The sequence below is a fragment of the Amblyomma mixtum genome, chromosome 7 (genome assembly GCF_055824585.1).
Source record: "Amblyomma mixtum isolate Tamu chromosome 7, ASM5582458v1, whole genome shotgun sequence".
Taxonomy (NCBI): domain Eukaryota; kingdom Metazoa; phylum Arthropoda; class Arachnida; order Ixodida; family Ixodidae; genus Amblyomma; species Amblyomma mixtum.
In genome coordinates, this window is record NC_143018.1 from 115,237,927 (window position 1) to 115,263,518 (window position 25,592).

The following is a 25,592-nucleotide window of genomic DNA, read 5'->3' on the forward strand; positions in this document are numbered from 1 at the left end:
CTGCTATTGGATGCGCCGCTGGCCAAGGAATCCCAGTAGGCCTTGCGAAACCACGTGACTTCCTGCACGTTTTTTGTAACGCGGCTCGGATAGCGAGGGCCTCTCCTATGGTTTCCTTCCTCCATGGCGGTGCAGTTTAACACGAGGCGTGTTGGCTGCGGCGATAGCCTCGTGGTCTCGCTGAGCGGCCCTTAAAGGAGATCGGTTCGCACAGCCGCGGGCTCGAATTCCAGTCATGGATATTGATTCAATTTCTTTTCCATGGCTTGACCTCTAGTTCAGCTGAAGGTCAAATTTGCACGCTGCGCTGTTGAAGCTCGAATTCCCATAGTGAAGCTTTCGCTTCAAAAAGCAGAAAACAGGATTAGCGATCCGTCCCTTTCACTCTACACAGCCAAGTATAAGTTCTTGAGCTCGCGTCGTTGTTAACTTCTCTTGGATGAATTGTATATATTTGGTTTGCTTGGGCAAGGATGGTCAATGGTATACGTATGCGTGGTTTTAGGAAGAACAAAGCAGTTGTTAATGTAACGGCTGTCATCGTGTTTGTCCCTTCTTCCTGGATTGTCTAGTGTTTGCGCTCATCGTTCACCATACGAATTGTTCACAATCGTACATTTGTCACAGCCATCAAAGAACAGTTTCCGCATTCTAGTCATTTGACATTTTCCATATTCCAGTTTACGCACATAATTTTACTCTAATTAGTATCTCACTCATTGGCCTGTCTCTAGGTCAATCCTCTAAATACCAAATTACCAAGCCTCAAATTAAGCCAACACCACACATACAGGTATCATTACATCATAAACTTGAGACCTTTAACACATGCGCCTAACTTGAATTCACATTTCATGTCGTCTTTGCAATCATTATCATTCCACACACACACGCGTGACGTCATGCATCACGTAGATTTATCGACGCAACGCTGCCGGGAGGAGGCCTCGTTTTCTGCTGAAGGGTAGCCTCAACTCTACCTCGTTAAAATAATCGCTAAGGGAGGTGACAATTTCGCTGTGTCTGAAACAATGTGATTTCCCTATACTCTCTGTAGGCTCAGAGCCATGAACATGTCTTACGGAACATAGTCATGATGTTTTACAGAAGGAAAACGACTACTTTAGGGGGTTTCAGGTAGTTACGTAGTATCCGCTGGAAAAGGTGCCATTGAAGAACTGCGTAGGTACAGTAAAAAAAAAAAAAGAATGCTTGACAGTCTCCGGCTTCTCATCACTACCCAATCGCCGCACCTTAACATCCGTTTTTTAAAATTTCAACCGTTATTGTTGCTGCCTCTAAAGCAATGGCACATACCCACGGTGGGGGATTGGCCAGAGTTTGGTGCAAATCCAAATAGGGGAAAAATTCATCCAGACTTATCTCAAGCGGTTGTCAGCCTTTCTGGCACTGCTTTCAATGTCGTCACCTTCATCAACTTCCATCCGCGCTCGAGTGAGTCCAAAAGGAAGAGAACATGGGCACTTGCGTGTGCGAGCCAAAGTTCGAAAGAAAGAGAGAACAAACTTTATTGGTGTCTAGTGAGAGAAAAGCATACAACAGCTGTATCTTACCGGTACTAACTTATGGGGCAGAAACATGGACGCTAACGAAGAGGGTTCCGCTTAAGTTAAGGAGGACGCAGCGAGTTATGGAAAGAGAAATGATTGTTGTAACGTTAAGAGGTCGAAACGGGCGGAGTGGGTGAGGGAACAAACGCGGGTTGATGACATCCTAGTTGAAATCAAGTGGAAGAAGAAATGGGCTTGGACAGTGCATGTAATGCGAAAGGGTAAGAGAGTAGATTCGAAGACAATGCAAGCGTAGCAGGGGGCGGCAGTAAGTTAGGTGGGCGGATTAGATTAAGAAGTTTTCGTGTATACGGTGGCCTCAACTGGCTAAGGAAAGGGTTAATTGGAGAGACATGGGAGAGGCCTTTACCCTGCAGTGGGCGTAGTCAGGCTGTTGACGATAATGATAATGATGTGATTACACGTGTGGTTCGCACAGTTCCGGGGAACCATTGTTGTAAACGGCGGTTCAGGCGTGGTCGCTCAGGTGTCGCTGAAGGGGAAGCTCTGTGTGAGCCAACCTCATCTCGCACAGAGTTCAGGTTCGTACGCTTGGCCGGATTGGGGGAAAAACCAAAAGCGCGAGGAAGCGCCCTTTCACGAGCATGCATGACATCACACGGAACAGAAAGATTTGAACCACGAACTTCAGTTATAGTTATTTTGAATGGACTCAGCAAAAATAACTAATGCTAACACATTGTCAACGGGTAATAGTAATTAAGCGAATTTCAAATTTTAATCGAGTGAGCCGTGTGGCGATTGCGCTCGTGCCCAAAATGTTGCGCAGAAAATGTCAGCGACGTGCACAGGATGGCTGTGACGTAAACATTTCAAGGCATTTCTTGTCGCTGAGATAAGGTGTCAAAACGAAATGCTTTGGTTGGCCGGCGTGTACGTTTTTACGGAATTTCATGGCCCCTCCTAGCGCAATTCTTTCAATCGTTTTGGGCCAGGAAAAAATGTCGTACATTGATTACACAACAAACCTTATTCTGAACAAGACGGTTGAGTATAATCCAAGTATAATTGCTGGCGCTGTTTGTATGCCGCCTTTCACATGGCTCCTTATATATACAAGGTGTATATATATACATAGTATATACAAGGTGTTTCACCTCAGGTTTACACAATTTTTTAAAATAGGCTTTTTTAGTTAGACGAGACTTTTTTCGACATAGCACGGTCAGCGGTGCAGTATATCAGAACATATAGCTAAGACGTGCTAACTAGCAGGCTGATTTCCCAATATTGAATAGTTAACTTCTAACTATTACTCCTAGGCTCCTTAATCACTGAGGGGCGTGCAGCCGACCGTAATGAATACCAATATCAGTTTTCACAATTTCGAAAACGCAGTTACCCTGGGCCATATGTCGACACACTCACTCATTAGTGCACTCACATCGCCTGACTCACACTCACTGATGTGAGCGTGAGTGAGTGGTCATGTGTGGGAGTGGACATGAGTGTGAGTGAGTGGATGTGAGTGTAAGGAGAGATGAGTGTGACTAGAGATTAGTGTAAGTGGACACGATCGTGATGAGCCGATGTGATGGTTTATGATTTATGGGGGTTTAACGGACCAAAGAGTGGCTGTGAGTGGCTGTGAGTGGTAGCGAATGGGCGTTAGAGTGAGTGGATGTGATTGGTGAGTGAACGCGACAAAGTTTGCCACTTTTGTTTCTCGAGGATGGTGTCCGCTCAGCTATTTTCGTTGTTGACAGCTGACCAAGCAACTATTGACTCCCGAGCGCACTCCAGACCGCATATGACACAATTCCGGCGTCTTTGGAGGACTAAAGCAAAGGATCCCGCTGGCCTGGGAGTTGCAATCTTCCGTAGATGTGTGCCTTACTAGCTCACCGTTGGCACGGGCCCAAGATCTGCGCTGGTGCAATAAGACTCTACAGGATGTGTCAGATCCTTTAATGGAATTTCGCATTGCCACGACTAGGAAGGTAGTAGCTGCAGAAAGAAGAATGACTGTGAAAGAACCAGCAAAGGAAAAAAAATGAGGCCAACGAGACCCGAGGCGCCCCGCAGCAGAAAATAAGGTAATGTGCTCCCATACTTCAGCAGCGGAGGGATACGCGGTTTCAATCGGCGCGCTAGATGTATGTACTTACGGTACATGCCGTCTGCTTCACGCCCCTAGACTGGTCCAAAATCGGGCCCGCTAGGGGAGGTGGGTGGATGTATCCTTGTCTGCCTGCTGCGCGCGGCCGCTCTCCGCGCTTTACTTGGGTTTTCGCAGTCTTTTTTAGAGCGCAGCTCTTTGGCGTCCGTTCCTGGGTTTCGCGTCGTCGTCGGCCTCGTAACCAGCTCCGCCCCCCTTTCATCCCCCCAGCGCTAGCAGCGACCGACTGATACCGCTGGATGCCGCTGACGCCGCTAGAGAGTCAAGATAACGTGACTGCATAGAACACCGTCGCCGCCATGCAGAAAGAGGACGAAAGGGTCCCCCCCCCCCCCCCTGTTCTTGTGTGGCGGATAGGGTGCTCTTCAGTTGCCGACGCGCCGGTTATTTCACGTAGGCCCAGGCACGTCGACGAATACGTGACCACCTTCCCACGGCTAGACCTGGTTCTTAGCGCTGCGGAAGCGAGGGTATCATATTGTTTGTGTCGGCATCGGCGGCGTTGTCCCTGAAACCAACTCCGCAGCTGGGGTTGACTCACTATCGGCGTCAGCGGCATCAGTCAGTCGCTGCTATCTCTTCCCTCCTCCCTTTATCGTGTTGTCCGCTTGCTGCGCGCGCTTCTGCCCCCATCGTTTGCCGCTGGGTGTACACGCCGCCCCCCTCCCCCTCTTCCTGCGAGTCTCCGGTTGTCAAAGCGCCGGCTCGAACTTAATTCCGTGATAGCGCATACATGTGTTGCTCGATTTCTTTGCCTCAATCTATCGAAAAGGTGAAACAGCTTATTTGCTGCGCTCAAATTTCGCATTAGGAAGTAAGGTAATCGTCGGTAATTTTTTTTTTTGCTGTTTGCCGCATGTTGAAATTTGTTGCGCTGCTGATCAACAACGGTAAACGCAGTGCTGGGCGAATGTACCGAGAACGGAGAAGATATTTTTGATGATTTTATTGACACACGTATCATTCCAGTTTCTTTCACTCTAAAAGAGATATTTCTCAAACTAATCTGCATGTCTATGTTACAGCATTCCGCAAAATACAACTTTATCTCAAACAGCGCAGCTGACATTTCTGTACATCGTTTCATGCATCCTTCACGCAATACATGTGCGTCCATTCCCACGAAATATTCACGCAATAAAGAAGGTTCAGTCTGTGCAGAGTAAGTTCTCGCAATTTAATGCGTACACGATGTACCTTGCAATCGTCATCGCCCTAATCACCAGCCTGCCTACGCCCACTGCAGGGCAAAGGCCTTGTTCGACCACCTTGGGTGCTTCAACGTACACTGACATCGCACAATACACGAGCCTCAAGCATTTCGCCTCCACCAAAATGCGACCGAAGTGGCTGGGATCGAACCCGCGTCTTCCGGGTCAGCAGCCGAGTACCATAAACGCTGAGCCACAGCAGTGGCTGTTGGGCTGGTTGTGACGACACCATGCCAAAGGGTCACGTGACCTGGGTGGCCCATCTAGGTTGTTACTCCGGCGGGCGGCCACCTGGGCCACCCTACGCCACCGAATTTTTCGCTCACAACGCCGACTTTCTAGACAAGACAGCGGTGTCTGTAACGCTATCGCGTTAACATAATTTCTGTGAATGCAACTAAATATCCTACGCAGAAGCCGCGTCAATCATGAACACATGCACAATCAGTGTTACGCAATACAGGCAAGAAACAAAAGCGGCAGATCGTACCTGTCCATCTAAAAGGGTAATCCTTTGTTCGAGCATGTTCCGCTTGTCTCAAGTCCGTAACGGAACTGCCCTTCACCGGGCTACACACAACCAATGCGCACTCGGAACAAGACACTCACCGCGCTATGGCGGCGCGTCAGGGAGGGCAGGCCAACGACGAAAACACTTTTTGGGCGATGTGATAAGGTGGCGAACGAGGACCTAGTGGGATAAGTACGCGCACTTCCTGCAGTGGAGGTCCCTTGGAGGTAGGTGACGTGCAGCAGAGGGGAATTCGCAGCATCGTTCGTTGCTGGTGACGCCGCAGTGACCGGGCACCCTCTTCGAGCGAACAAAACATGAGCGTTGCTCGAGGCGCTCGATGCGCCCGCAGATCGCGCACAAAGGTTTGAAACCACGTTCACTGCTCTCTAGGCTTCTGAGGTCGGCCCGAGCGGCGCAATGCAGGTTCACATCTGGGCGGTAGCAACGTGCGCCTTGTTCCCCAGGGGGAAAAAAAAGTACTTACTGCCGGCCTAAATAGAGACATTAAAGTCTTCGTATGAGCCACCGCACCGCCAATCGAGGCTCCGTCCGAGGTGCTCACTTAGGTCGGCGTGCAACACCAACCCGGCGATTAAGAGTGTCCTGATTTGATGGTGTTGATCTCATTTATAATCAGTTCTGGTAATTCGCCCATATCCAGACCTGCATCGATGACAGCAAGCATACACAAGTTCTGCAGCGTTGGTGCTAAGTGCAACACGTGCAGGTCCTTCAGCTCCTCTACTTCCTCAGAAATGTCCTCAAGCCTGGGTGGATGCCCGAAGCCACCGAAGACCAACACCCTTTCTCCAAGCACACAGCAGCCGGGCGAGTGCCTAGCATACGGGCCGGATCCACTTGGTGTCACTTTAGTCCAGCACGACTTTTCAACGTCATACTTGTGCATGTCTGCAAAGTATGTGTTCAGAATTTCGTTGTAGCCACCGAAAATATACAGCTCTCTCTCGTACACGAACGCAGAGTGACACTCCCGTCCCTCCGGGGCCGCGCCTTGCACTTCTGGGCGCACCCATGTCGCAGTGGTCGTTTCCAGATAGTATAAGGAATTGTCATAAAGGTCGTCGGGTCGGGAGTATTCTAGGTTGCCACCCCAAACGTACATGCGGGTTCCGATTGCGGTGGCCGTGTGGCAGTAGCGACCGAGGGGGGCCTCTCCGCTGGTCGGGACACAATGCCACTCCAGGGTCTCGAGGTCCAGAAAGTGTACAAAGTTTGATGAATCCCTGTCCATGCCACCAAATATGTACATCCGGTGACCAAGCACGCACGCCGAGTGGTTGTAGTCGTCTTCCGGGATTTCGCCGCTGACATACGGACGGCTCCATGTCATGGCTTGGGTATCGAAGCGGCATAGACCGTTAGCCGCTGGATTGACGTGCCATCCGCCCCACAGGTAGGCGCACTGGCCGTAGGCTACAACGCTACGGCCGTCAACGCTAATCGGCCCATCACCGGATAGCGACTGAGCCGGCACGAAATCCCACCCTGACGATGCCGGGTCAAAGGTGTACACGTCGATGAGGCACCCTGAGATTTCATCACCGCCCGAGAACCAGGTGCCGTAAGAGCCGTAAGAGTCGAAAGAGTAGATCTTCCCTTCGATGGTGACAGATATGTGATTAAGGCGTCCTGGAGTGCCATTTAACCTCAGCGTCCACATTTTCCAATGGCAATCAGTTGTTACGAAATATAAATCGGCCTCTTTTCTTTACAGCTATCGGTCGCACGTTGAAATCACACCTGGTAGGCGTTATTCATTTTTCTTGAGGCCTTCGTTTCCCAGAGTGAGCTGCTCGTGCGCCGTCTGCCGGAATCACGGTGTGGTCGGCTGTGTTCATATCTGCACTGGAAAAAGAGAGGAGGAAGACGTGATAGAAGGCTGTCTTTGGAAGAGTGCTGGGCGAGGGGAAACGCTTTGCACTGCGGCCGGTGCATGCGCATGCGCGTGCGAGCGGGACGCTTATCGTATTCCTCTTCACCTCTGTTGAGCGCATCGTTCGCTTTGATGTCGTGACGCGTGAGAAATATTTAGCCACTTGACTAATGAACACCTTGTCTGATTGATTTGCACGTAACCGCTATTCGGGCCCGTGCACGTGGGTTATTTAAGGCGGGCAGAATATTTCGAACGGAAGAGGGCAGAGTCCGCGATGACCTATAGCTGGAGGTGCGACTAAGGCCAGAAGAAAATACAAACAACAGAGCTAGGCTTCCATTTGTGCAACCGTGAAGTAGCTTGCAAAATGCATTTGAAAATCTGGGTGAAAACGCACAGCCCACCAAGATCGCCCATATCACCTGACTCAAGGGCACGCACTTACGCTATCTAAGAAAAAAACGTGAGCCTTAAGCCATGCGTGCCTCGAATTTTTTCGCTGTAAATCTCGTTACACGTGGTAACCGTTCTGTCAGTTTTAATACAGAACTACAAATTCGATGTGTTGGTAAATATTTATACTAGAGCAAAAGGAGCACAAACAAGACGTTGGAACAAGAGGGGTCAATTTATTGTAAATGTTCCTTTCTATCCCAATTAAACACTAAAAAATGGTTTTGGGTTTTTTGAGGTTTAACATCCCAATGCGACTCGGGCTATGAGGGACGTCGTAGTAAAGGGCTCGGGAAATCTTCTGGGGGCTTCGGAGGCTTTTCTGTAAAGGGCTTCACCTTGCAGTTGAAAGCAGCGGGGCATCTGATTTATTCAAAGCATTGGGTTTAATGACTGTGAATGAAAAACGGATTTTAAGCGAGTAGAAAAAAAACAAGCGAAAGTTATCTGACTGCGGCTAAAATCAAGACAAAATGAAATTTCACGAGTCATGGCTAGGTGGCGTGAGCCATCGCCCCATTTAAAGGCTTCAGCCTTATCCATCCATCCATCCATCCTGAAGGAAAGGAAATAATCGCAGGGCTATCGGGGCCAGTGGGAGCGCTGTAGTCTTCGCCAGCACCCAGCAGATAGCACACCGCGTCAGCCATCGAATTCGTATTTCTTTGCGGCGAGAGTGACCACGCTTCTCTATCGCGGCCTTCACTACGGGCACCGCCAACTGGTCGGCTCGATGTGTACTATGCCCGACCCAGCAAATGGAAGGCTGCTGCGGCTGAACGCCGGATGCGTTGGCGGTGTAAAATGGCGGGAGTCCCGGTCTGCAGAGGACACCATTCATCGCTACGCGTGTTCCCTCTGCGGGGTGATTTCCAGAAGCACACTGCTGCTGCCTTGCACGCACGCGTTATGCGTGACCAGCAAGACCGGCATCTGCCAAGGTGTCGCCGGAGGCCTTTGTCCTCTGGACCGGGAAGCCTTCGACATGAAGAGTGCACGAAGATTCCGTTCCCCGAGAAGAAAATTGGGAGTCTTCAAGTAAGTGTACTGTGCCTGATTAGCAGTTTACTTAACTGTCCATTTACCAAAGCTGTCGTGAAGAGGAAAAGTGTTGGCGCTCGCACGCCTATATTCGTTTACCATTTTATGCACTGCATTTTATGCACTGGAGCATGAAGCCATAACACATGATACCTGAGAAGCATTACCTTATTGATTTTTTTTACACCCCGCCGCGATGGCTGAGTGGTTATGGCGTTCGGCGGCTGGCCCGAAAGACGCGGGTTCGATCTCGGTCACGGCGGCTGAATTTCGATGGAGGCGAAATTCTAGAGGCCCGTGTACTGTGTGACGTCAGTGCGCGTTCAAGAACCCCCGGTGGACGAAATTTCCGGAGCCCTTCGCTGCGGCGTCCCTCATAGCCTGAGTTGCTTTGGAACGATAAACCCCAATAAACCAAACCAAACTTAATATTGGAAGTTTAGCGCCACTGATCGCTCCTCGAGCCTCCCAGTTAGGTTGAATCCTCGGATATAATCCAAGATGGCGGCCTCCATAGCAACGACATTGTATTAGAGCGTTAAGCTCTACTTCTCTCGTTTCGAGTCTCAGCGTTATGCGTTATAACGCAAATCGTAACCCAGTGGTTGCCATGGTCACCGAGGCGGATACATCATAGAATAAAATACCAGGCGGCTGCTTAATGCCCGAGCACCACAAATGGAAAGTTAATTATGTAGATCCAGTATATATATATATATATATATATCCCTCGCGAGGGTGCTGTTGCGGGCTAGCTGGTTAAACATTGCTAAAAGTCCTCCCTCTAATTTTAGAGCCTTTATTCTTTTAAGATTTTGTCGCTTTGATCCGGCCCTTTAAACCACCCCTGACGTTGACTCAACCGACAGCTTGCCTCGAGACTATTTAATCTGTGGGAACCTTTCGAATTAACTTCAGTTGTAAGTCAGCGCCTGTCTTCTACGTTCTTCTGTTCTGAGTTTTCGCTTTTGCCTTTTAGCACTGTAATATCCCTGTATGGCAGGCGTCAAATTTTGTCCCCTAAGCCCCGACATTCGTGCAAATTTTGTGGGCCAACCGTTTGCCGCAGATTGTTCCGGATGCCGTCATACGATTCAGCGTTTTGTGCGGCATAGCGTTACTAAATAAGTTGGAGCAGAGCTCGCAGCAGGGATTCGCAGCAGGGATTCCCAATTCCACGTATTTACGAATCTTCATATGAACATTGCGGCTCAACCGTTTTCCGCAGAGTGTTTAGGGTGGTGGCATACGATTTCACATTTCGTGCAGCATAAACTTGATAGTTATGTGTTATTTGTTATGTTATGTGTGTTAACGCTCGATATTCGATCGCTGCCACAGCATCGATTTATTTTTTTTTTCATTGCAGGTCTGGTAGATGCAGATAAAAAAGCTAGCTTTGGGTTGCAGCAGTGTTCCTGCAAGCGGGTGATTTTGCACCGACGTTATTCGGGCCGGCATCTATGCGAATAGGACGACAATTAAAGGCCGCGCGCTTACCTGGTTCGCTTAACGCTGCTGGCTTCAATGTTCATTTCTGCAGCTCAGCGTGCTTCAGCATCATTGCATGTGTGACATCTAGAGCTGTCCACATGCGTATCGGTTCATTAATTTACTGTAATTTTCTGTCTACCGTCCGCACCCGGTGTATAGACCGTAGACATCAATATTCTGGCTGATGAAAAAGTTTACTTGATTGCCTGCACTAGATAAAACAGTTGGGCTTTTTGTGCTGTCGCGAGGAATATTGCAAAGATAGAATGCTGCATAGTGCGCACGTTCTGTCGCCCCCACAAACGAAAACTTGCATTTATAGGTGTACAGCCAACGTTCTGTATACCGGACTTGGCTGTAATATGTTTCTAGCCACATGCTGCATTACTGATTGGTGCGTAACGTTAAGCTCTGCGTTCAAATTGGAAGGTTGCATCCTGTTCCATAACTAGCTTTCAACTTTTCTTTCATCATTGCCATTTACTATCCCCTAAAGGGGCCATGGCATGGTTGTTGTTCGGACTTAAGCTTTATACGTCAGGAAATAATAAAATAGCGTGTTATTCAACTGACTGCAATCTGCTTCTAGCCCCATGTGGCACTACCGAGTAGTGCGCTACAGTAAGCTCTATGTACAAGCTGGAAAGTTTTCAATTTTGAAAATTTGAGCGGCTTGGACGCACTTTATCTACAAAAAAGCGATCGAAATTGATACCGGGAATCTCCTCCCACAGGCAGTGACCACCATATTGAATGTTCGCGTGACGTCACAAGGGTATACACAGAGCAGTGTCGTCTGCCGTCGTTGCTGCAATGCGCACAATGAGGTCTTACTTGCGTGTGCGATCGAAATAGCAGTCGTCCCTCATATGGGTGACTGGTGCCCCAAAATCGACAAAAGTAACGTAGATTTCCGTCGGGATATTAGCGTCGGGTCACACGAGACACGCGACGCCCATCCATCCAATGTACTAGATTACCTGGTCAGTTTGCAAACTCCGCTGCAGTTCGGCGGCCAAACGTGGCCCCATTCGGCTCCCTTTCGTGAGGTGGCGCTTTCGACGCTGTTGGCCCGCTCCGGCCGGCCTCTTCACACGAACTATCGCTACGAGACGAGCGCGCCGTGTTTCACGCCACTTTACGCCGGCAATTCCTGTTCAACGAAGATATTTCCAAGATGGGACACAAATATTATTCTGAATGTGCAACTACAGCCGCATTAAGGCTGCGCGAACGGTCCTGGGTGGCAGAGGTACGATCGGGATGTCTCAATCAGTGGCTATTTCGATGAGACATCTGCTTCTTGGTCGGGCATAGATTTTTGTTTAATTTACTGCTTATGGCGAGCTACGACACGATAAATTAGTTGCATGTTGCCGAAAATATCGAAACCTAAGACCAAGTACCATCGGTTTGAAGCAAGACAGTCAACGGTGCATACGTGCTTTTTAATGGGAGATGCAGGACTACCACCGTGAAATTTCGACGTTATTAAGGTCATAAAACGCGAAAAATGTCTAATAGCACAGGTAAGACTGAAAGCAGTTTATTCAATTCATATAGGAAAAAAAACATATACATCTTAATGGCAGCCACTTTTAATGGGCCAAACAGTTACAAGAGTCGTGCTAGAGAAAAAGTTCATTCTTTTAACAATAACGAAATTCAGTATTACGAATTAAAAAAAAAACAGCGCGATGAAAGACGACACAAGAGAAGGACAAAACACCAGTGCTGGTGTTTTGTCCATCTCTTGTGTCGTCTTTCATTGCGCTGTATTTTCCAATTCGTAAAGCATGTACCAACCAGCCCGTATTTCCCCTCTTCTAAAGTTCAGTATCTGACAAGTGAATGCCGACACGTGCTCAGCACAACCCAAGCGAGCAAGGCTGCACTTCTGTAGATCTTCGAGCACTTTCCAGAAAATGTTTGTAGCCTTGGCGATGGCCAGTGCGAACTGCGGTCGCACATTACGTAGAACGCTTATCTTGGCTTGGTTTGGGAGCAGACAGGTCGACAGTTCGGCCGCACCTACTCACGGACGCATAGCTCGGGTGCACCGACGCTGTTGCGCTTCTGTGTTGAGTTGCAGCCGCAGCCAACGCGGCACGGGCTGCGTCGCTCGAAACGCACTGATATAAATCTTACAAGTACACGGAGGAGCAGTGATCAACTTGCAGCGCAGTTTTACCCAACAAAGAAACGCCTGGCCCAAAAATGCTTCGCTGTATTCTTCGCTGACGTGGTCATCGCGGCTACTGCTCAGTTCAGTTCAGTTTTATTCCTTAAAAGGACCCCTTTTAAGGGGGTGTTACATAAGGGGTGGGAATACATTTGAAAATATGAAAAAAAAAACAATGATAAACATTGAAGATGATCTGTTACACGTGCTTGAAAAACAGATGGCGAAGCGATGACGACGATGTCATAGGGAAGGCCGTTCCTGTCTGAGGCTGTTCGGGAAAAGAGCGATGCAGAAAAAGTAGTAGTGTGCGATGGTGGGCGAGAAGCCAGTCAAACCATACAGTAATATAGAAGTAAAGAACGGACACTCCCGTAGGCCCCAGCGGCCGACTTTTGTGGACAGCGCACCTAGCGGACCCTACGGACCCAGAGAAACGCACTGGCCTCAGATATCATAGACTGGAACGGGAACCTTGGAGGCTCTACTTTCATTGCGTCTTGTGCGTTCTCCACTCTCGCGGAGGAGGCGGTTTCACATTGCCCAGCTGAGCAGCCGGCCACCAGCTGGACGATTACGGAGCACGCAACGATTATCCAGGTTTCGACGTGCAACGCTCGTCAAAAGCGTTTGGCTTTGATCGCTTGCCTGGACGCCGCTGCGAACACGTCACCCACAAGCCGCAAAGGCGTTATGCCACGCATCGCGTGCGCTTGGCAAGCGGCAGTGAACCTACTACGTGCATTCTGTCAGGGTGACAATGAGCGCATCAGTCACTCCGCAGATGGAAGCCAAGACATGCCAAGACCATACTCTTTTTCTTTTTTTTATTTGCACGTTCAGTGCCATCTGGCGGAAACGGGGAAGCGCCGAACTCGGCCGCGAAAGGGCCCGAGCATGAGGAGAGGCCCTTCGTATTCCCAAAGCATTGGCGAGAATGTGGCGGAAGTGACGTCAAAATTTAGGCTTAAAAAGTCGGGCCACTAGCAACGTTGTCGTTGTTGCTAAGAAAACTCGGGCCACTAGCAACGGCGTACGGCGTCGTTAGCGTCGTTGTTGCTAGGGGCCCGAGTGTTTCTCGGTGGCGGTGGACGGGCATTCGGCACGGTGTGTTCGGCCTTGCGTGTTAAAGTCTACATATCTGGCGTCCTGACGTTACGCACGCATCTAAGATTGCTTTCAAATGCAGCAAATAACCGCTCATTTGATATTTTGTTCGTCAAACATGGTGTCGTTACGCGGAGCGATCGATGCATTGATATGAATCTCGCGAAAAGGTGGCACTCCGGAACCGCGCTTCGACACGCGAAGAAGCGTTGGTTGTTTTGATCAGCGAACTTCGCACCTCACCAAACAGCACAGAAACATGAAGCCGCTCTCGGCGATGCTGAGCTGCGTTTCGAAGGCCACACGGCGGGTGTACGGTACGTAGCCTGAGGATTCTTCGCCTGGCGTCGGAAAAGGTTCACCGCACCTGTGCGCCGGTCTGTGTCTAGGTGCGTGTTTGCGGGGAGGGAGGTGTAGGACTGTAGCGGCGAGCGGCGCGGTTTTTTTTATACCTTTCTTTTACGAAGCGCTTGCGAGCCGCGCGCGATCCCCGCCCCGTAGCTCGGTGGAGAAAGAAGATAGTGAGGAAAGCCGAGCCAACTTCCAGTTGCGGGGCGGCTTCACAAAAAGTGACGTCAGGGCCTCTCCTTAGTTCTTCCCTTCCTCCATGGGCCCGAGTGTCCGCTCCAAGGAGGTTATATTAAAACTTCAAAGTTTTAATATAACCTCCTTGGTCCGCTCTTTACTTTTATGTTACTCTATGGTCAAACAGCGACGAGAGCGCCCCCGCTCGGTGGTGCAGGCAAGGGCGACATCCGCAGCGTCGGAGTTTGCAAACTGAAAATGTAATCTTGTAACGTTCGATCCACCGTCGGTGGGCTGGTCGGTATGCAGATGCTGTCTCTGACGCACCGGTCTGTCACACTAGACCGACGACGACGTCAGCAGGACCAACTACCTCGTAACGTTGTAAAAGGTGTGCGTGATGGGAACCAAGAGCGTGCGATGAGGGACTAGTTGGCATGACATTCTGTACAGTTAAATATTTTAAAACTTAATCGGAAACCTCGACCATATGCTAGCGAAGGTTACATACGAGACGTCCGTGAATCGGCGAAGATGTGTTTTTATCGGGTGCCTGCGCATATAACCAAGCGGCGAGGCACGCGACTTGTTCAAAGCACAGCGCGAAGGTCCCTCTCGTCGATTGCCGCCATCGCTCGGGCTTGTGCGGCCGAGCGAAGGCTTCACGCCTGGTGAGGCGACAGCCTGAAAAACAGCGCGTGTGCCTACCTTATCCGCACAGAAAGAAAGCGAAACTAGCGGCCGCATTTCAGATCTTCACACTTTAACATTAGTCACCGATGAAATTTTGCCAGATTCTTAAATATGAGTCGACGGCTGACTGCCGGCCCCTTTAATGAAGGGGCCTATAGCGAGTCCGTAGGATTCGTGTGTGCGATTTCGGCAATTGCGGAGAGCGAATTCACAAGCCTTTGCGAATGCAAATGGCCGTGGAGTGTAGTTCTGTCTACAGTAACCTCGAACCGACGATTTCTTACATCGCAGGACGCGCGTACACTAAGGGAGAAATGGCTCATGTAGCCGTCTTCAGAGCTTATCCTAAAGCTAGATAGCCGGCAGCAGTCGTCGCCGTGCGCTGTGGACAAAAAAAAATTGAACTGTTCTCATTAATGTAAGTGGTCGCCGAACACTTTTCTAAATAAAGCGAGTGAAAATCAAGTTCAGTTCAGTTCAGTTTATTTCCAGAAAAAAAATTCTGGTGGGACACCTGGGCTAAAAGCTGCTTTTGTCAGCTTGACGAGGCCCAGGGCCCAGCATACAAGGCAGGGCAAGTCATACAGACATTGAAAAACAGCAAAATAAAGGAACATAAAAAATATCAATACTTAAACACGCAGCACAGAAAGACGGGTAAAATGTGGTAACAAGTAGAAACGTGTGTACAGTTTTGAAGTAATGTAAAAACTGGAAAAAACATACATATGAATGATTTCAACACATTCAAAATCAAAATAAATAACATCAGTCGAACACAAGAGAGAAAAACAGAGCACAAGAAAATAACAAACAGTTATATAATGTGGTTACAATGATTGTATGATGTGGAACAAAAATATAAAGAAAGATATTTGGGACAATGGAAAACAGTTATTCACCAGAACATCTATACGGATAAAAAGTACTGTCGCAACTGGTTAAGGCTGGGTTTCGTAAATTGCGAGTGTTTATTTAAAATTAACGGGAGGTTGTGCTTAAGGGACTGTAGTTTGTAATTGGTGCGGAAACGGGGAATTTGCCACAAATCAGTGCTACGTGTAAATGCATTATTGCTGTTATGTTGAAGGGATGCGATTGTAGAAATAAATTGTCTGAAAGGGCGTGATGAAACATAAAATGAGCGCAACATGCGAAATTCATACATATTTTGTATCGGGATGATATTGTACTGACGGAAATACAGTTGAGTAGAAGAAAAGTAGTCAATGTTAGCTATGTTGCGCACAATCTTTTTTTGTAACATGTGGATCTTTTTAATGTTCCCTTTAGTAGTTGTTAGCCATACTAAATTGCAATAATTAATATATGACGAGAACAAGGCGTGGTATATTTGAAGTTTAATATGAACTGGGAGAAAAGAACGGCATCGCGATAAGGCGCCGGCTGTCCTACAAAGTTTTGTGCACATGTTGTCAATGTGTGAATCCCACGTTAATGTTTCTGAAAAGGTGACTCCTAGAATTTTATGTTCCTTAACAATAGCAATTTCTTCCCCTTCGCACTGAACAACTTGTTGTAGATTCACCATTTTGTTTCGTGGCCGAAAAATAATTACTTTTGTTTTTCTCGGATTAATCTTTAGTCCATTAGACTGCGACCAGAAAACCAATTTTTCGAGCAGGTCATTACACCATATTACAAGTTTATTTTCATCAGGGCCAGATAACAGTATGTTACTGTCATCGGCATAAATAATAAATTGAGCTTTTGAATCAATGGTTACAATGTCATTAATGTATACATTAAAGAGAAAGGGTCCTAAAATACTGCCCTGTGGCACTCCGGCTTTAATGGGTAGAAAAGAGGACTGCTTATTACTAACATGCACAGACTGGCTTCTGTTGCGTAAATAAGATCCGATGAGGTTAAGGGGTGTTCCTCGTACTCCGTGTAGATGTAATTTGTGTAAAAGAATGTCATGGCTGAGGGAGTCAAACGCCTTAGAAAAGTCGATGAATAGGCCGAGGGTGAAAAGCTTATCTTCTACGTTTTCCAGGATTTTTTCTTTCAATGTTAACAAAGCATTTTCAGTAGATCTCCCCTTTCTAAATCCATACTGCGCGTCAGAAAAAAGCTTCATCTTATCAAAAAAATGTGTTAATCTAGATGACAGTATTTTTTCTAGCCCTTTCGAAAACACCGGTATTACTGATATTGGCCTGTAATTCTTAACATCATTTCGGTCGCCACCTTTGTGTATGACTGTTACCCTTGATTTTTTCATTTCCATAGGAAACTCACCATCCTTAATGATCAAATTAAAAATGTACGTGAGAACAGGAACAATTAACTGCAAAACATGCTTTATGGGTTTTATTTGTAAATTATTAATGTCAAGAGCTTTGCTATTCTTAAGTTGCATAAATGTTCTAGATACTTCTTCCTCGGTAACTGGGTGACAAACAAAACTATTAACTGGGCTATTGATTAAAGGTGCTGCAGAGAGCAGACTGTCATCTGGCGTTATGCTATCGACAAATTCTTTATTGAAGTGATCAGTCAGTTCTTGGCCAGAAAGTTCACGGCTATTGAATATTATCTTATCAGGCGCGGAATTTTTAGTCTGACGACCTAAGACTCTGTTGATCGCTTTCCAGGCGGCTTCTGGTTTTTTCTTTGTTACGTCAAGAAACAGGTGCTCAAAGTAGGCAGTCTTTGCACGCCGAAGTTCACTGTTTAACTTATTTCGAGCAGCTTTGAATTCTTTGAACGCATTCAGTGTGCGCGCAGTTAAAAATGCATGATACAGATTGTTTTTCTTTCTTATCATTGCTAAATGAACAGGAGTCACCCATGGCTTCTTTATCTTTTTTGATTGGTGAAATGTTCTGAAGGGAAAGTGCGCACAATATATTTTTATAAACGTTTCAATGAAACCTGTGTATGCATCATTCGAATTTCGCTTCCCAAGTATAAATGACCAGTCTTGTGCTCTAATGTCTTGCTCGAAAGATTTAAGTGCTTCGTCTGAAATGTTAGGAGCATCTGTCGTGACGTCATTACTGAAGAGAGCCGACTCCATATGTTCCTCAAGTGAAGATAAAAGGAAGGAGAAGAACCGAGTCATTTCTGACCTCCAAAAGAACGGCTACCCAAGCTCATTCATCCGGCGCATTATCAGGAAACAAGAAAGGCAAAACAAACTCCGGTCTATTATTTCCTCAGACGCACGCCAGAAGCGAAAACGTGTTTGCATCCCCTACGTGAGAGGCGTGAGCGAGACGCTCGGTCGCATTCTCGGAAAAGAAGGGGTGCTGACAACGCACAAACCGACCAGCACTATCGGTCGCCTTCTCCCCCGCCCAAAAAACCGGCAGCCCAGAGAAAAGGCCCAGGGCGTCGTGTACAAAATTCCGTGTTCCGTCTGCCCGGCGTCGTACATAGGGGAAACGAAGAACTTCGCGGAAAGGATGAACCAACACAAAGCGGACGTCCGTCACATGAATCGTCAACGCAGCGCCGTGGCCGAACACTGTGAAGGGTGTGACCACCCAATTGACTTCGACAGCACCATTGTATTGGAAACGGAAGCTAACCCACGCAGGAGGCTTCTACTCGAGTCGTGGCACATACAGCAAACACGAGAGAATGTTAATCGTTCCCTGGGGACTCTCCCCTCATCCTACGTCCATGGGCTGCGGCCATTGACCCGCAGGTCCTCCACACAGGGGCTTAAAAAGCCAAGCTGCGCTCGCCCGTAGTCACACCGTGAAGAAGGGGCCGAGCCGGTCCCGAAACGTCGTGTTTTTTCCTGTATTTTACTTGGTTGGCGTCACTTACCTTCTCCTAACATTAAATTTCCCAACCAGACAGACTTCTGTCGAATGTTTTCTTTTGAGTCTATACGCCAAGACTTCGGCATCGAGACCATGCAGCTAGTGAAGCGATACGTCAACATCACCAAGAGTATTGCTGTCTTCCGGACACATCTAAACTTCAACAAGACCTGCAAGGAAAAGGATGTGATACCCGTGAGCCTTCGCCTAAAGCGCCCTGTAACCACCGCAGAAGGCCTACGGCTGGTGTCCAAAACGGAGCAACAGTTATTAAGTGCGCGGATACACGAGTGCCATTCCGTTCTCCGCAAAAAGGAGCTGGACCGGTTCTTCGCGCGCCGCCAACTAGAACACCGGATGCCTGAGCTCTTCCCGCGGGTGGACGCCTTTGCCATGGAAGTGGCCTCCACTGCAGCCAACAAACATCGTGAGTGTCAAAACAAGAAGTTGTTTGCCCTACAGCAGCGGCAGAAGAAACAGCCTGACCCCCATAACTCTGGCTTTGTAAAGAACCTCTCCTCCCGTCGCTTAACACCGCCCGAATCCTCTGTTCTCGCAAAAGGACATGGATTCAACATATCATCTGGTCCCGCCCTCCCAAAACTAGTCGCGGCTGTTGAAGATGCGATCCAGCACCTGGAGCCGCACGTCAGGGAAGAGGTCCGCCTGAAAGCGATTGGTGTCATCGCCAAGGTACCCCCCAAATTTCCGAGCAATCTGTCTCAACTGGAACGAAAAGCCCTACGCGGTCTCAGGGACGACACCGACATCGTCATACTCCCGGCAGACAAGGGCAACTCTACAGTGGTGATGGACCGACGCGACTACGAGGAGAAGGCGTCAGCCCTTTTGAGCAGTGGGGCGTATGAGAAGGTTCGCAAGGATCCGACTTCAAACACTCAGGCAACACTCAACAAAACCCTGGCAGAGATGTTCAAGCGGCATCCTGATTTCAAATGGCTTTACCTCCGCCTCATCTCCAGAAACGGCTCAGCTCCAGGTTTTTACGGGCTACCTAAAACTCACAAACCTGGCGTCCCCCTTCGGCCAATTGTAGACTTCACCCTGTCTCCTCTGCGACGTCTCTCTGACTACCTGCACAAGGTACTGGCGCCGCTCGCCGGCAGAACACCCACGCATGTACAGAATTCGCGGCATTTCGTCCAACTTGTCTCGAACCTTACCGTGGAGGAAGACGAAAGCCTAGTCTCGTTTGACGTGGTGTCGCTATTTACCTGCGTACCGGTTCCCCTTGCTGTGTCCGTTGCTCGCCGCGCACTCGAAAACGACCAAACGCTGCACGAGAGAACTCCACTCAACGTCGATGAGGTATGTCGCCTTCTCGACCTCTGTCTGCGCAGTACCTTTTTCACCTACAACGGAGAATTTTTCAAGCAAACAACCGGAACTGCTATGGGGGCATCAATTTCAGTCACAGTGGCTAACCTAACCATGGAAGACGTCGAAAGCCGGGCCCTCTCCTCCTTTAATCCCAAGCCAAAGTTATTCCTCCGTTATGTAGACGACTGCTTTTGTGTGGTGAAAACCTCAGAGATAGAAAACCTCCAGAGTCATCTAAATTCAGTTGAACCGGCCATACAATTTACTGTTGAACATGAACAGCAGGGCAGCCTGCCTTTTCTGGATGTCCTACTTACAAGGCACGACAAAGGCCTGCAGTCCTCGGTGCACAGGAAGCCAACCCACACAGGACGGTACCTACATTTCGATTCGAACCATCCCATCCCGCACAAAGCATCTGTCGTGACGTCATTACTGAAGAGAGCCGACTCCATATGTTCCTCAAGTGAAGATAAAAGGAAGGAGAAGAACCGAGTCATTTCTGACCTCCAAAAGAACGGCTACCCAAGCTCATTCATCCGGCGCATTATCAGGAAACAAGAAAGGCAAAACAAACTCCGGTCTATTATTTCCTCAGACGCACGCCAGAAGCGGAAACGTGTTTGCATCCCCTACGTGAGAGGCGTGAGCGAGACGCTCGGTCGCATTCTCGGAAAAGAAGGGGTGCTGACAACGCACAAACCGACCAGCACTATCGGTCGCCTTCTCCCCCGCCCAAAAAACCGGCAGCCCAGAGAAAAGGCCCAGGGCGTCGTGTACAAAATTCCGTGTTCCGTCTGCCCGGCGTCGTACATAGGGGAAACGAAGAACTTCGCGGAAAGGATGAACCAACACAAAGCGGACGTCCGTCACATGAATCGTCAACGCAGCGCCGTGGCCGAACACTGTGAAGGGTGTGACCACCCAATTGACTTCGACAGCACCATTGTATTGGAAACGGAAGCTAACCCACGCAGGAGGCTTCTACTCGAGTCGTGGCACATACAGCAAACACGAGAGAATGTTAATCGTTCCCTGGGGACTCTCCCCTCATCCTACGTCCATGGGCTGCGGCCATTGACCCGCAGGTCCTCCACACAGGGGCTTAAAAAGCCAAGCTGCGCTCGCCCGTAGTCACACCGTGAAGAAGGGGCCGAGCCGGTCCCGAAACGTCGTGTTTTTTTCCTGTATTTTACTTGGTTGGCGTCACTTACCTTCTCCTAACATTAAATTTCCCAACCAGACAGACTTCTGTCGAATGTTTTCTTTTTTTTCGTCTGAAATGTGTTGGAAAGTAAAAGCGTCGGGGCGCTTTTTCTTCGACAATTTGGGTGAACGATAAAACATGAAAACAGGGCAATGGTCACTTATATCTGCAGTGACCGTACCAGCGAGGTGCACAGCTATTTCAATATTTGTGATTAACAGATCAAGAGCAGAGGATGTGGACACTGTGACACGGGTTGGCGTCGTGATCAAATTTGTGAAACCAGTTGAAGTGAAACTTGTCACAAAATCATAGGTACTGGCGCTAGCGTCTAGCATGTTCAAATTAAAATCACCGCCACAAATTAGCTGACAATTATTCGCGCACGAATATTCCAAAAAGCTCTGAAAAAAATCAATAAACTGTCCATACCTGCCATTGGGGGGACGGTAAACAACGGCGAAGATTTCAAGGTTATGCTTAAGTGTTAAAATTTCATAGTCATTCGTAATCAGGCAGTACGCAGGTACAGGCTCATAATCCCAGGAATCATCAATATAGATGGCTACGCCTCCCCCACGGCGGCCATCACGATTAATGACGAAGCTTTTGTAACCATCAAGGTGAACCCTATCGCCGCCATCATAGTACCAAGTTTCGGTAATCATTATAACGTTATATTTAAATGAAAACTTGCTCAGTAGATCGACAATATCATCTTCTTTGTTTATAGCGGAGCGCGCATTGAAATGAAATACTGAGTTTTCTGATGGGAGAGGAGATCGAACACTGTGGGGAAAAACAAGCTCGAGGTAATTCATTTCAGGGAAGGCAAAGATGTAAGCCTAGTGGGCTGAACTGTCGGGGGTCGGCGGCGAGACTATCTTAACAAGGTCTTTCTCACTGATGATCTGAATACTTTGTGATGAGTCACTTTGGCGAGCGAAAATCTTCCCGTTTTGTGTCCAAACAGACTTCCAGCGTTGCTCCTTTTTACGTTTGATTGCCTGTCCAAGAAGCCGCTTCAGAGTTGGGCAGAGGTGCTCATTAATGTAAATGGCGTCCGTGCTGTCGAGTCCAATGCTTTCATTACTGATTCTGGCCTTCCTAGCTTTATAGAGAGTGGTGTCTCGTTTCGCGCGAGACTTGAATTTAACTACAATATTTGATGTGTTAGGTGTTCGAGTTGGAACACGGTGGCAGGCTTCAATATCGCACTCATTGATAGGCTCCTTGATGAGTCCTCCAATTTTGGATACAATTTGCAGAACATCCTCATTGTCAGTCTTCGCGACTCCTTTAATCTCCAGATTGGCAGATCTTGAATACTGTTCCAGACCTACCAGCTGATTTTCAAGGTCGCTAGTTTGCTTTCTAATTTAGAGCATTTAGCTTGTAGTACCTCGTTCTCTGCGGCTAGCATTGCATTTTTGGCAATTTCAGCCTGAAGGTTTTGCTTTAACTCCTCAATATCCTTATGTGCAAAATCCAGACTGTCAGTCATGTTCCTCTGCTCAGTCCGCAATTCCCGTATCTCATTGCGCAGGTCTCTTTCCAGTGATTCTCGTGCCGTTTTGATTTCCAGCTTCAATTCCTCTCTCAGCTTTACAAAATCATTTTTGAGCTCTTCCTTATATTTCGCAAGATCTTTAGTCATTGTTCAATCTGTTCCACGCAAAAGGAGCACTCAAAAACACCACAAAAACACCACTTGGCAGCAGCGACGAAAGATCAGGAAGAATGTAACAAATGTGCAACGTAACATGCAGTGCGAACACCAACCTGCAGCGGAAAAGCAGAGCGATGCTCATTCCATGCTCACAGCGGTTGTCGCCACTGCCAAGTGATGGTCCGGTTCCCGAGCGCGCCCTTTTGTAGCTGTTGGGATGACGTCACTGGCCGCGTAGCAGATAGCAGGTGTCGCTGATGCAGCCGATGTCAATGATGTCGAGGATGCAGCCGATACGTTTCCCAGCAGGCACACACGGCTGATGACAGTCACGGTTCCTGTAGCAGCTGCTGATAGTGAAAACACCACCAGTGCGAGCACCAACCCGCAGTCAGCTGATGGTATGTGGCAGTGCGTGTCACCCTTGAAGTATAGTGCACGGGTGGTGCGCTCTGAAGCCAGCCAACGTCGTCAACGTCTGACGGTGGCAGCAGTGTTTAGACGCTGTTGAACACGTGCGCGCACACGCATATAAATCTTTCCACTTCACCGCCCTTGGAAGCCAACGCTTACGCAGCGTGTCCGCCTCACTTCCTCAGCTGAGCCGCTGCTGCCGCTCACTAGCCGCAGCAAGCACCAAGTATTGATGAAATCGGAGAAAGCAGATCCAATTAGTGCGAAGCGCCGCGGTGTAATGGGAAGCGTTTCCTAGCCAGGTGATCACGTCATTGGCGCTTCGTGCTGTGTTGTCGTACCGTGCAGAGGAATAAAACTACAAATAAGAGAGACATTGAAGATAAGGAGAGACCATCTTGTGTTTTATGCCATGAAAACGAGGAGTACAGTTTGTCTGAAAATACTGCGGCACAATGCGACGAAAACACAAGAAAAAAAATGCGCAACATTTTACCGAAATAAAAGGAACATATTTATAGCCTTGTATCGCCATGTGGCAACGCTCTCTCTGCACAGCCAGTAACAAGTAATCTGTAAATGACAAGGCCAAATAAAAATAGCGGAACGCTTCTTCCCTGCACTTGAAGCACTAGCTTATAACAACCGTTACAAAAATAAATTTATTTCTTATCTTCAAGGCGGAGTAATTATGGCGTCTAATTCAAGATTGAACCAGTGTTTTCGCAAGCCAACTCGGTTTAACTACGTCAAACCACTTTTTCTGACGTTTTTGGTGGTCTCGTCTAGTAACCGCTTTTTTTTTCTGGTATTGTTGAGGGGTGCTCTTGCTTCACCTTGTTTTTATCTTTTGTTTACAAGGTTTATTGCTGGAACGACGTCCATGGCTGCCAGTACGTGGGTTCCCTGCAAGGCGTCCTCAAACACTACGAGGACGAGTGCACCTTCCATGCAGTCGAGTGCCCGCGCTGTGGCTACAGTGTTCCGCATGTGACCGTAGCGACGCACTACGTTAACGGATGCAGTGACGCCGCCCGCGCTGTTTCCACAACCGACAATCCGCACTCAAGAGGCGACCGCGTCTTTCGAACAAATGACGTCATCGCCGCCCTGGAGGAAATCAAGGCGCTACTTAGGGAGCCGTACCAGAACCAGCTGCCTGCAAAGGAGAGCCAGGTTAACCGACTCTCGGAGGACATGGCAAACCACGCTGCCCTCTTGAGCGAAATAATGGAAACACTAAGAGCCACGAATGGTAATTTGAATGACGGAGTCACACAACCTTCCGAAGGACCTTCACTGGCAGTGAGGGAACAGGTACAGCCGCAGCCCGAAGACCTCACCCCTCAACTGAGTGTCGGATCTAACGAAGAAGAGCGCCCAGAGGGCGAAACACCTTTGCCGTGGAGTTTCGAGAAGGGGCACATCCTGCGAAGACTGGAAGTGTTGGCCAGCCAATCACTCGCTTACCTCGAAGACGGGTACCCGACAGCCGTCCAGCATGTGAAGCGGCCTGTTCCTTGGTGGGAAGACGTTCCTGATTCTTGCAGTAGCGACATCGACGAAGACTTACATGTCTACTCTTTTGAGAGAAGTCGTGAAGAGAATAGGCGTGCCTGCTACTCCTTGAAAGTGAAAAATGCTCGCGGCCTTTACACCCAGACTCCAGAGTTTAAAACGGTCCTGACAGTGAAAAAGTGGCACTGGAAAGACATTTACCTCAGAGTCGCTTTGGGAGCGTGTGACTAACTCTTGGTCATCCGTTTTAGCTTTGAAGGCACACTCCATACGTCTTGTTTGGCGTCACGAGTCGGGGGCGTGAAAATCTGGAATAAAGACCGATTAAGAGTGTTTGTTTCTTGGAAGAGGTAGATGTTCCAGAGCTCCTTGTTGAGGGTTGGCAGCAAGAATTCTTCCGCAGTTGGTCGCACCTCAAATCAAATGGCTTTATTTATTTATTCATTATTCCTCAAAGGTCCAGAAGGACATTACATGAGGGGTGGGCTGACAAAATTCTATTATTTTGGACACAGATGATCTTCGATGGCGGATTTGAAAAGGACTGGATTGATGATGGTCGCCACCTCGGATGGAAGGTCATTCCAGTCGTTGGCTGTTCTAGGAAAGAAAGACTGCTGATATGTTACAGTACGAGATTTCTCGGGGTAGACAGCGTTTGGGTGGGAGTGAGACCGAGATCAGCTTCCATGTCTTCGTGGGGGACACTTAACACCTATGACCTCGTTAGCATTGTATCCACAACCGGTGTCTTGAACACCTCGTATATGTATATGTTTTCGAATAATTGTGTTATGTCGGAGTTATGGAGTATT

General features: G+C 48.4%; 1 protein-coding gene across 1 annotated transcript; it reads left to right on the forward strand.

Annotated features, from left to right (window-relative positions):
- Positions 1 to 8,424: 8,424 nt before the first annotated feature.
- Positions 8,425 to 24,459, forward strand: LOC149337274 (uncharacterized). The gene is made up of 2 exons (XM_089554851.1): positions 8,425 to 8,824; positions 24,121 to 24,459. Exons 1-2 carry the CDS (start codon positions 8,520 to 8,522, stop codon positions 24,251 to 24,253), a joined length of 438 nt encoding a protein of 145 aa, XP_089410977.1. The 5' UTR covers positions 8,425 to 8,519; the 3' UTR covers positions 24,254 to 24,459.
- Positions 24,460 to 25,592: the final 1,133 nt, after the last annotated feature.

Bases quoted from the DNA above. Each gene is read 5' to 3' on its own strand.
- LOC149337274 (XM_089554851.1), top strand. From the start codon at position 8,520: ATGTGTACTATGCCCGACCCAGCAAATGGAAGGCTGCTGCGGCTGAAC. The intron at 8,825-24,120 runs GTAAGTGTACTG...TTTGTTTACAAG, and splicing joins AGAAAATTGGGAGTCTTCAA to GTTTATTGCTGGAACGACGT.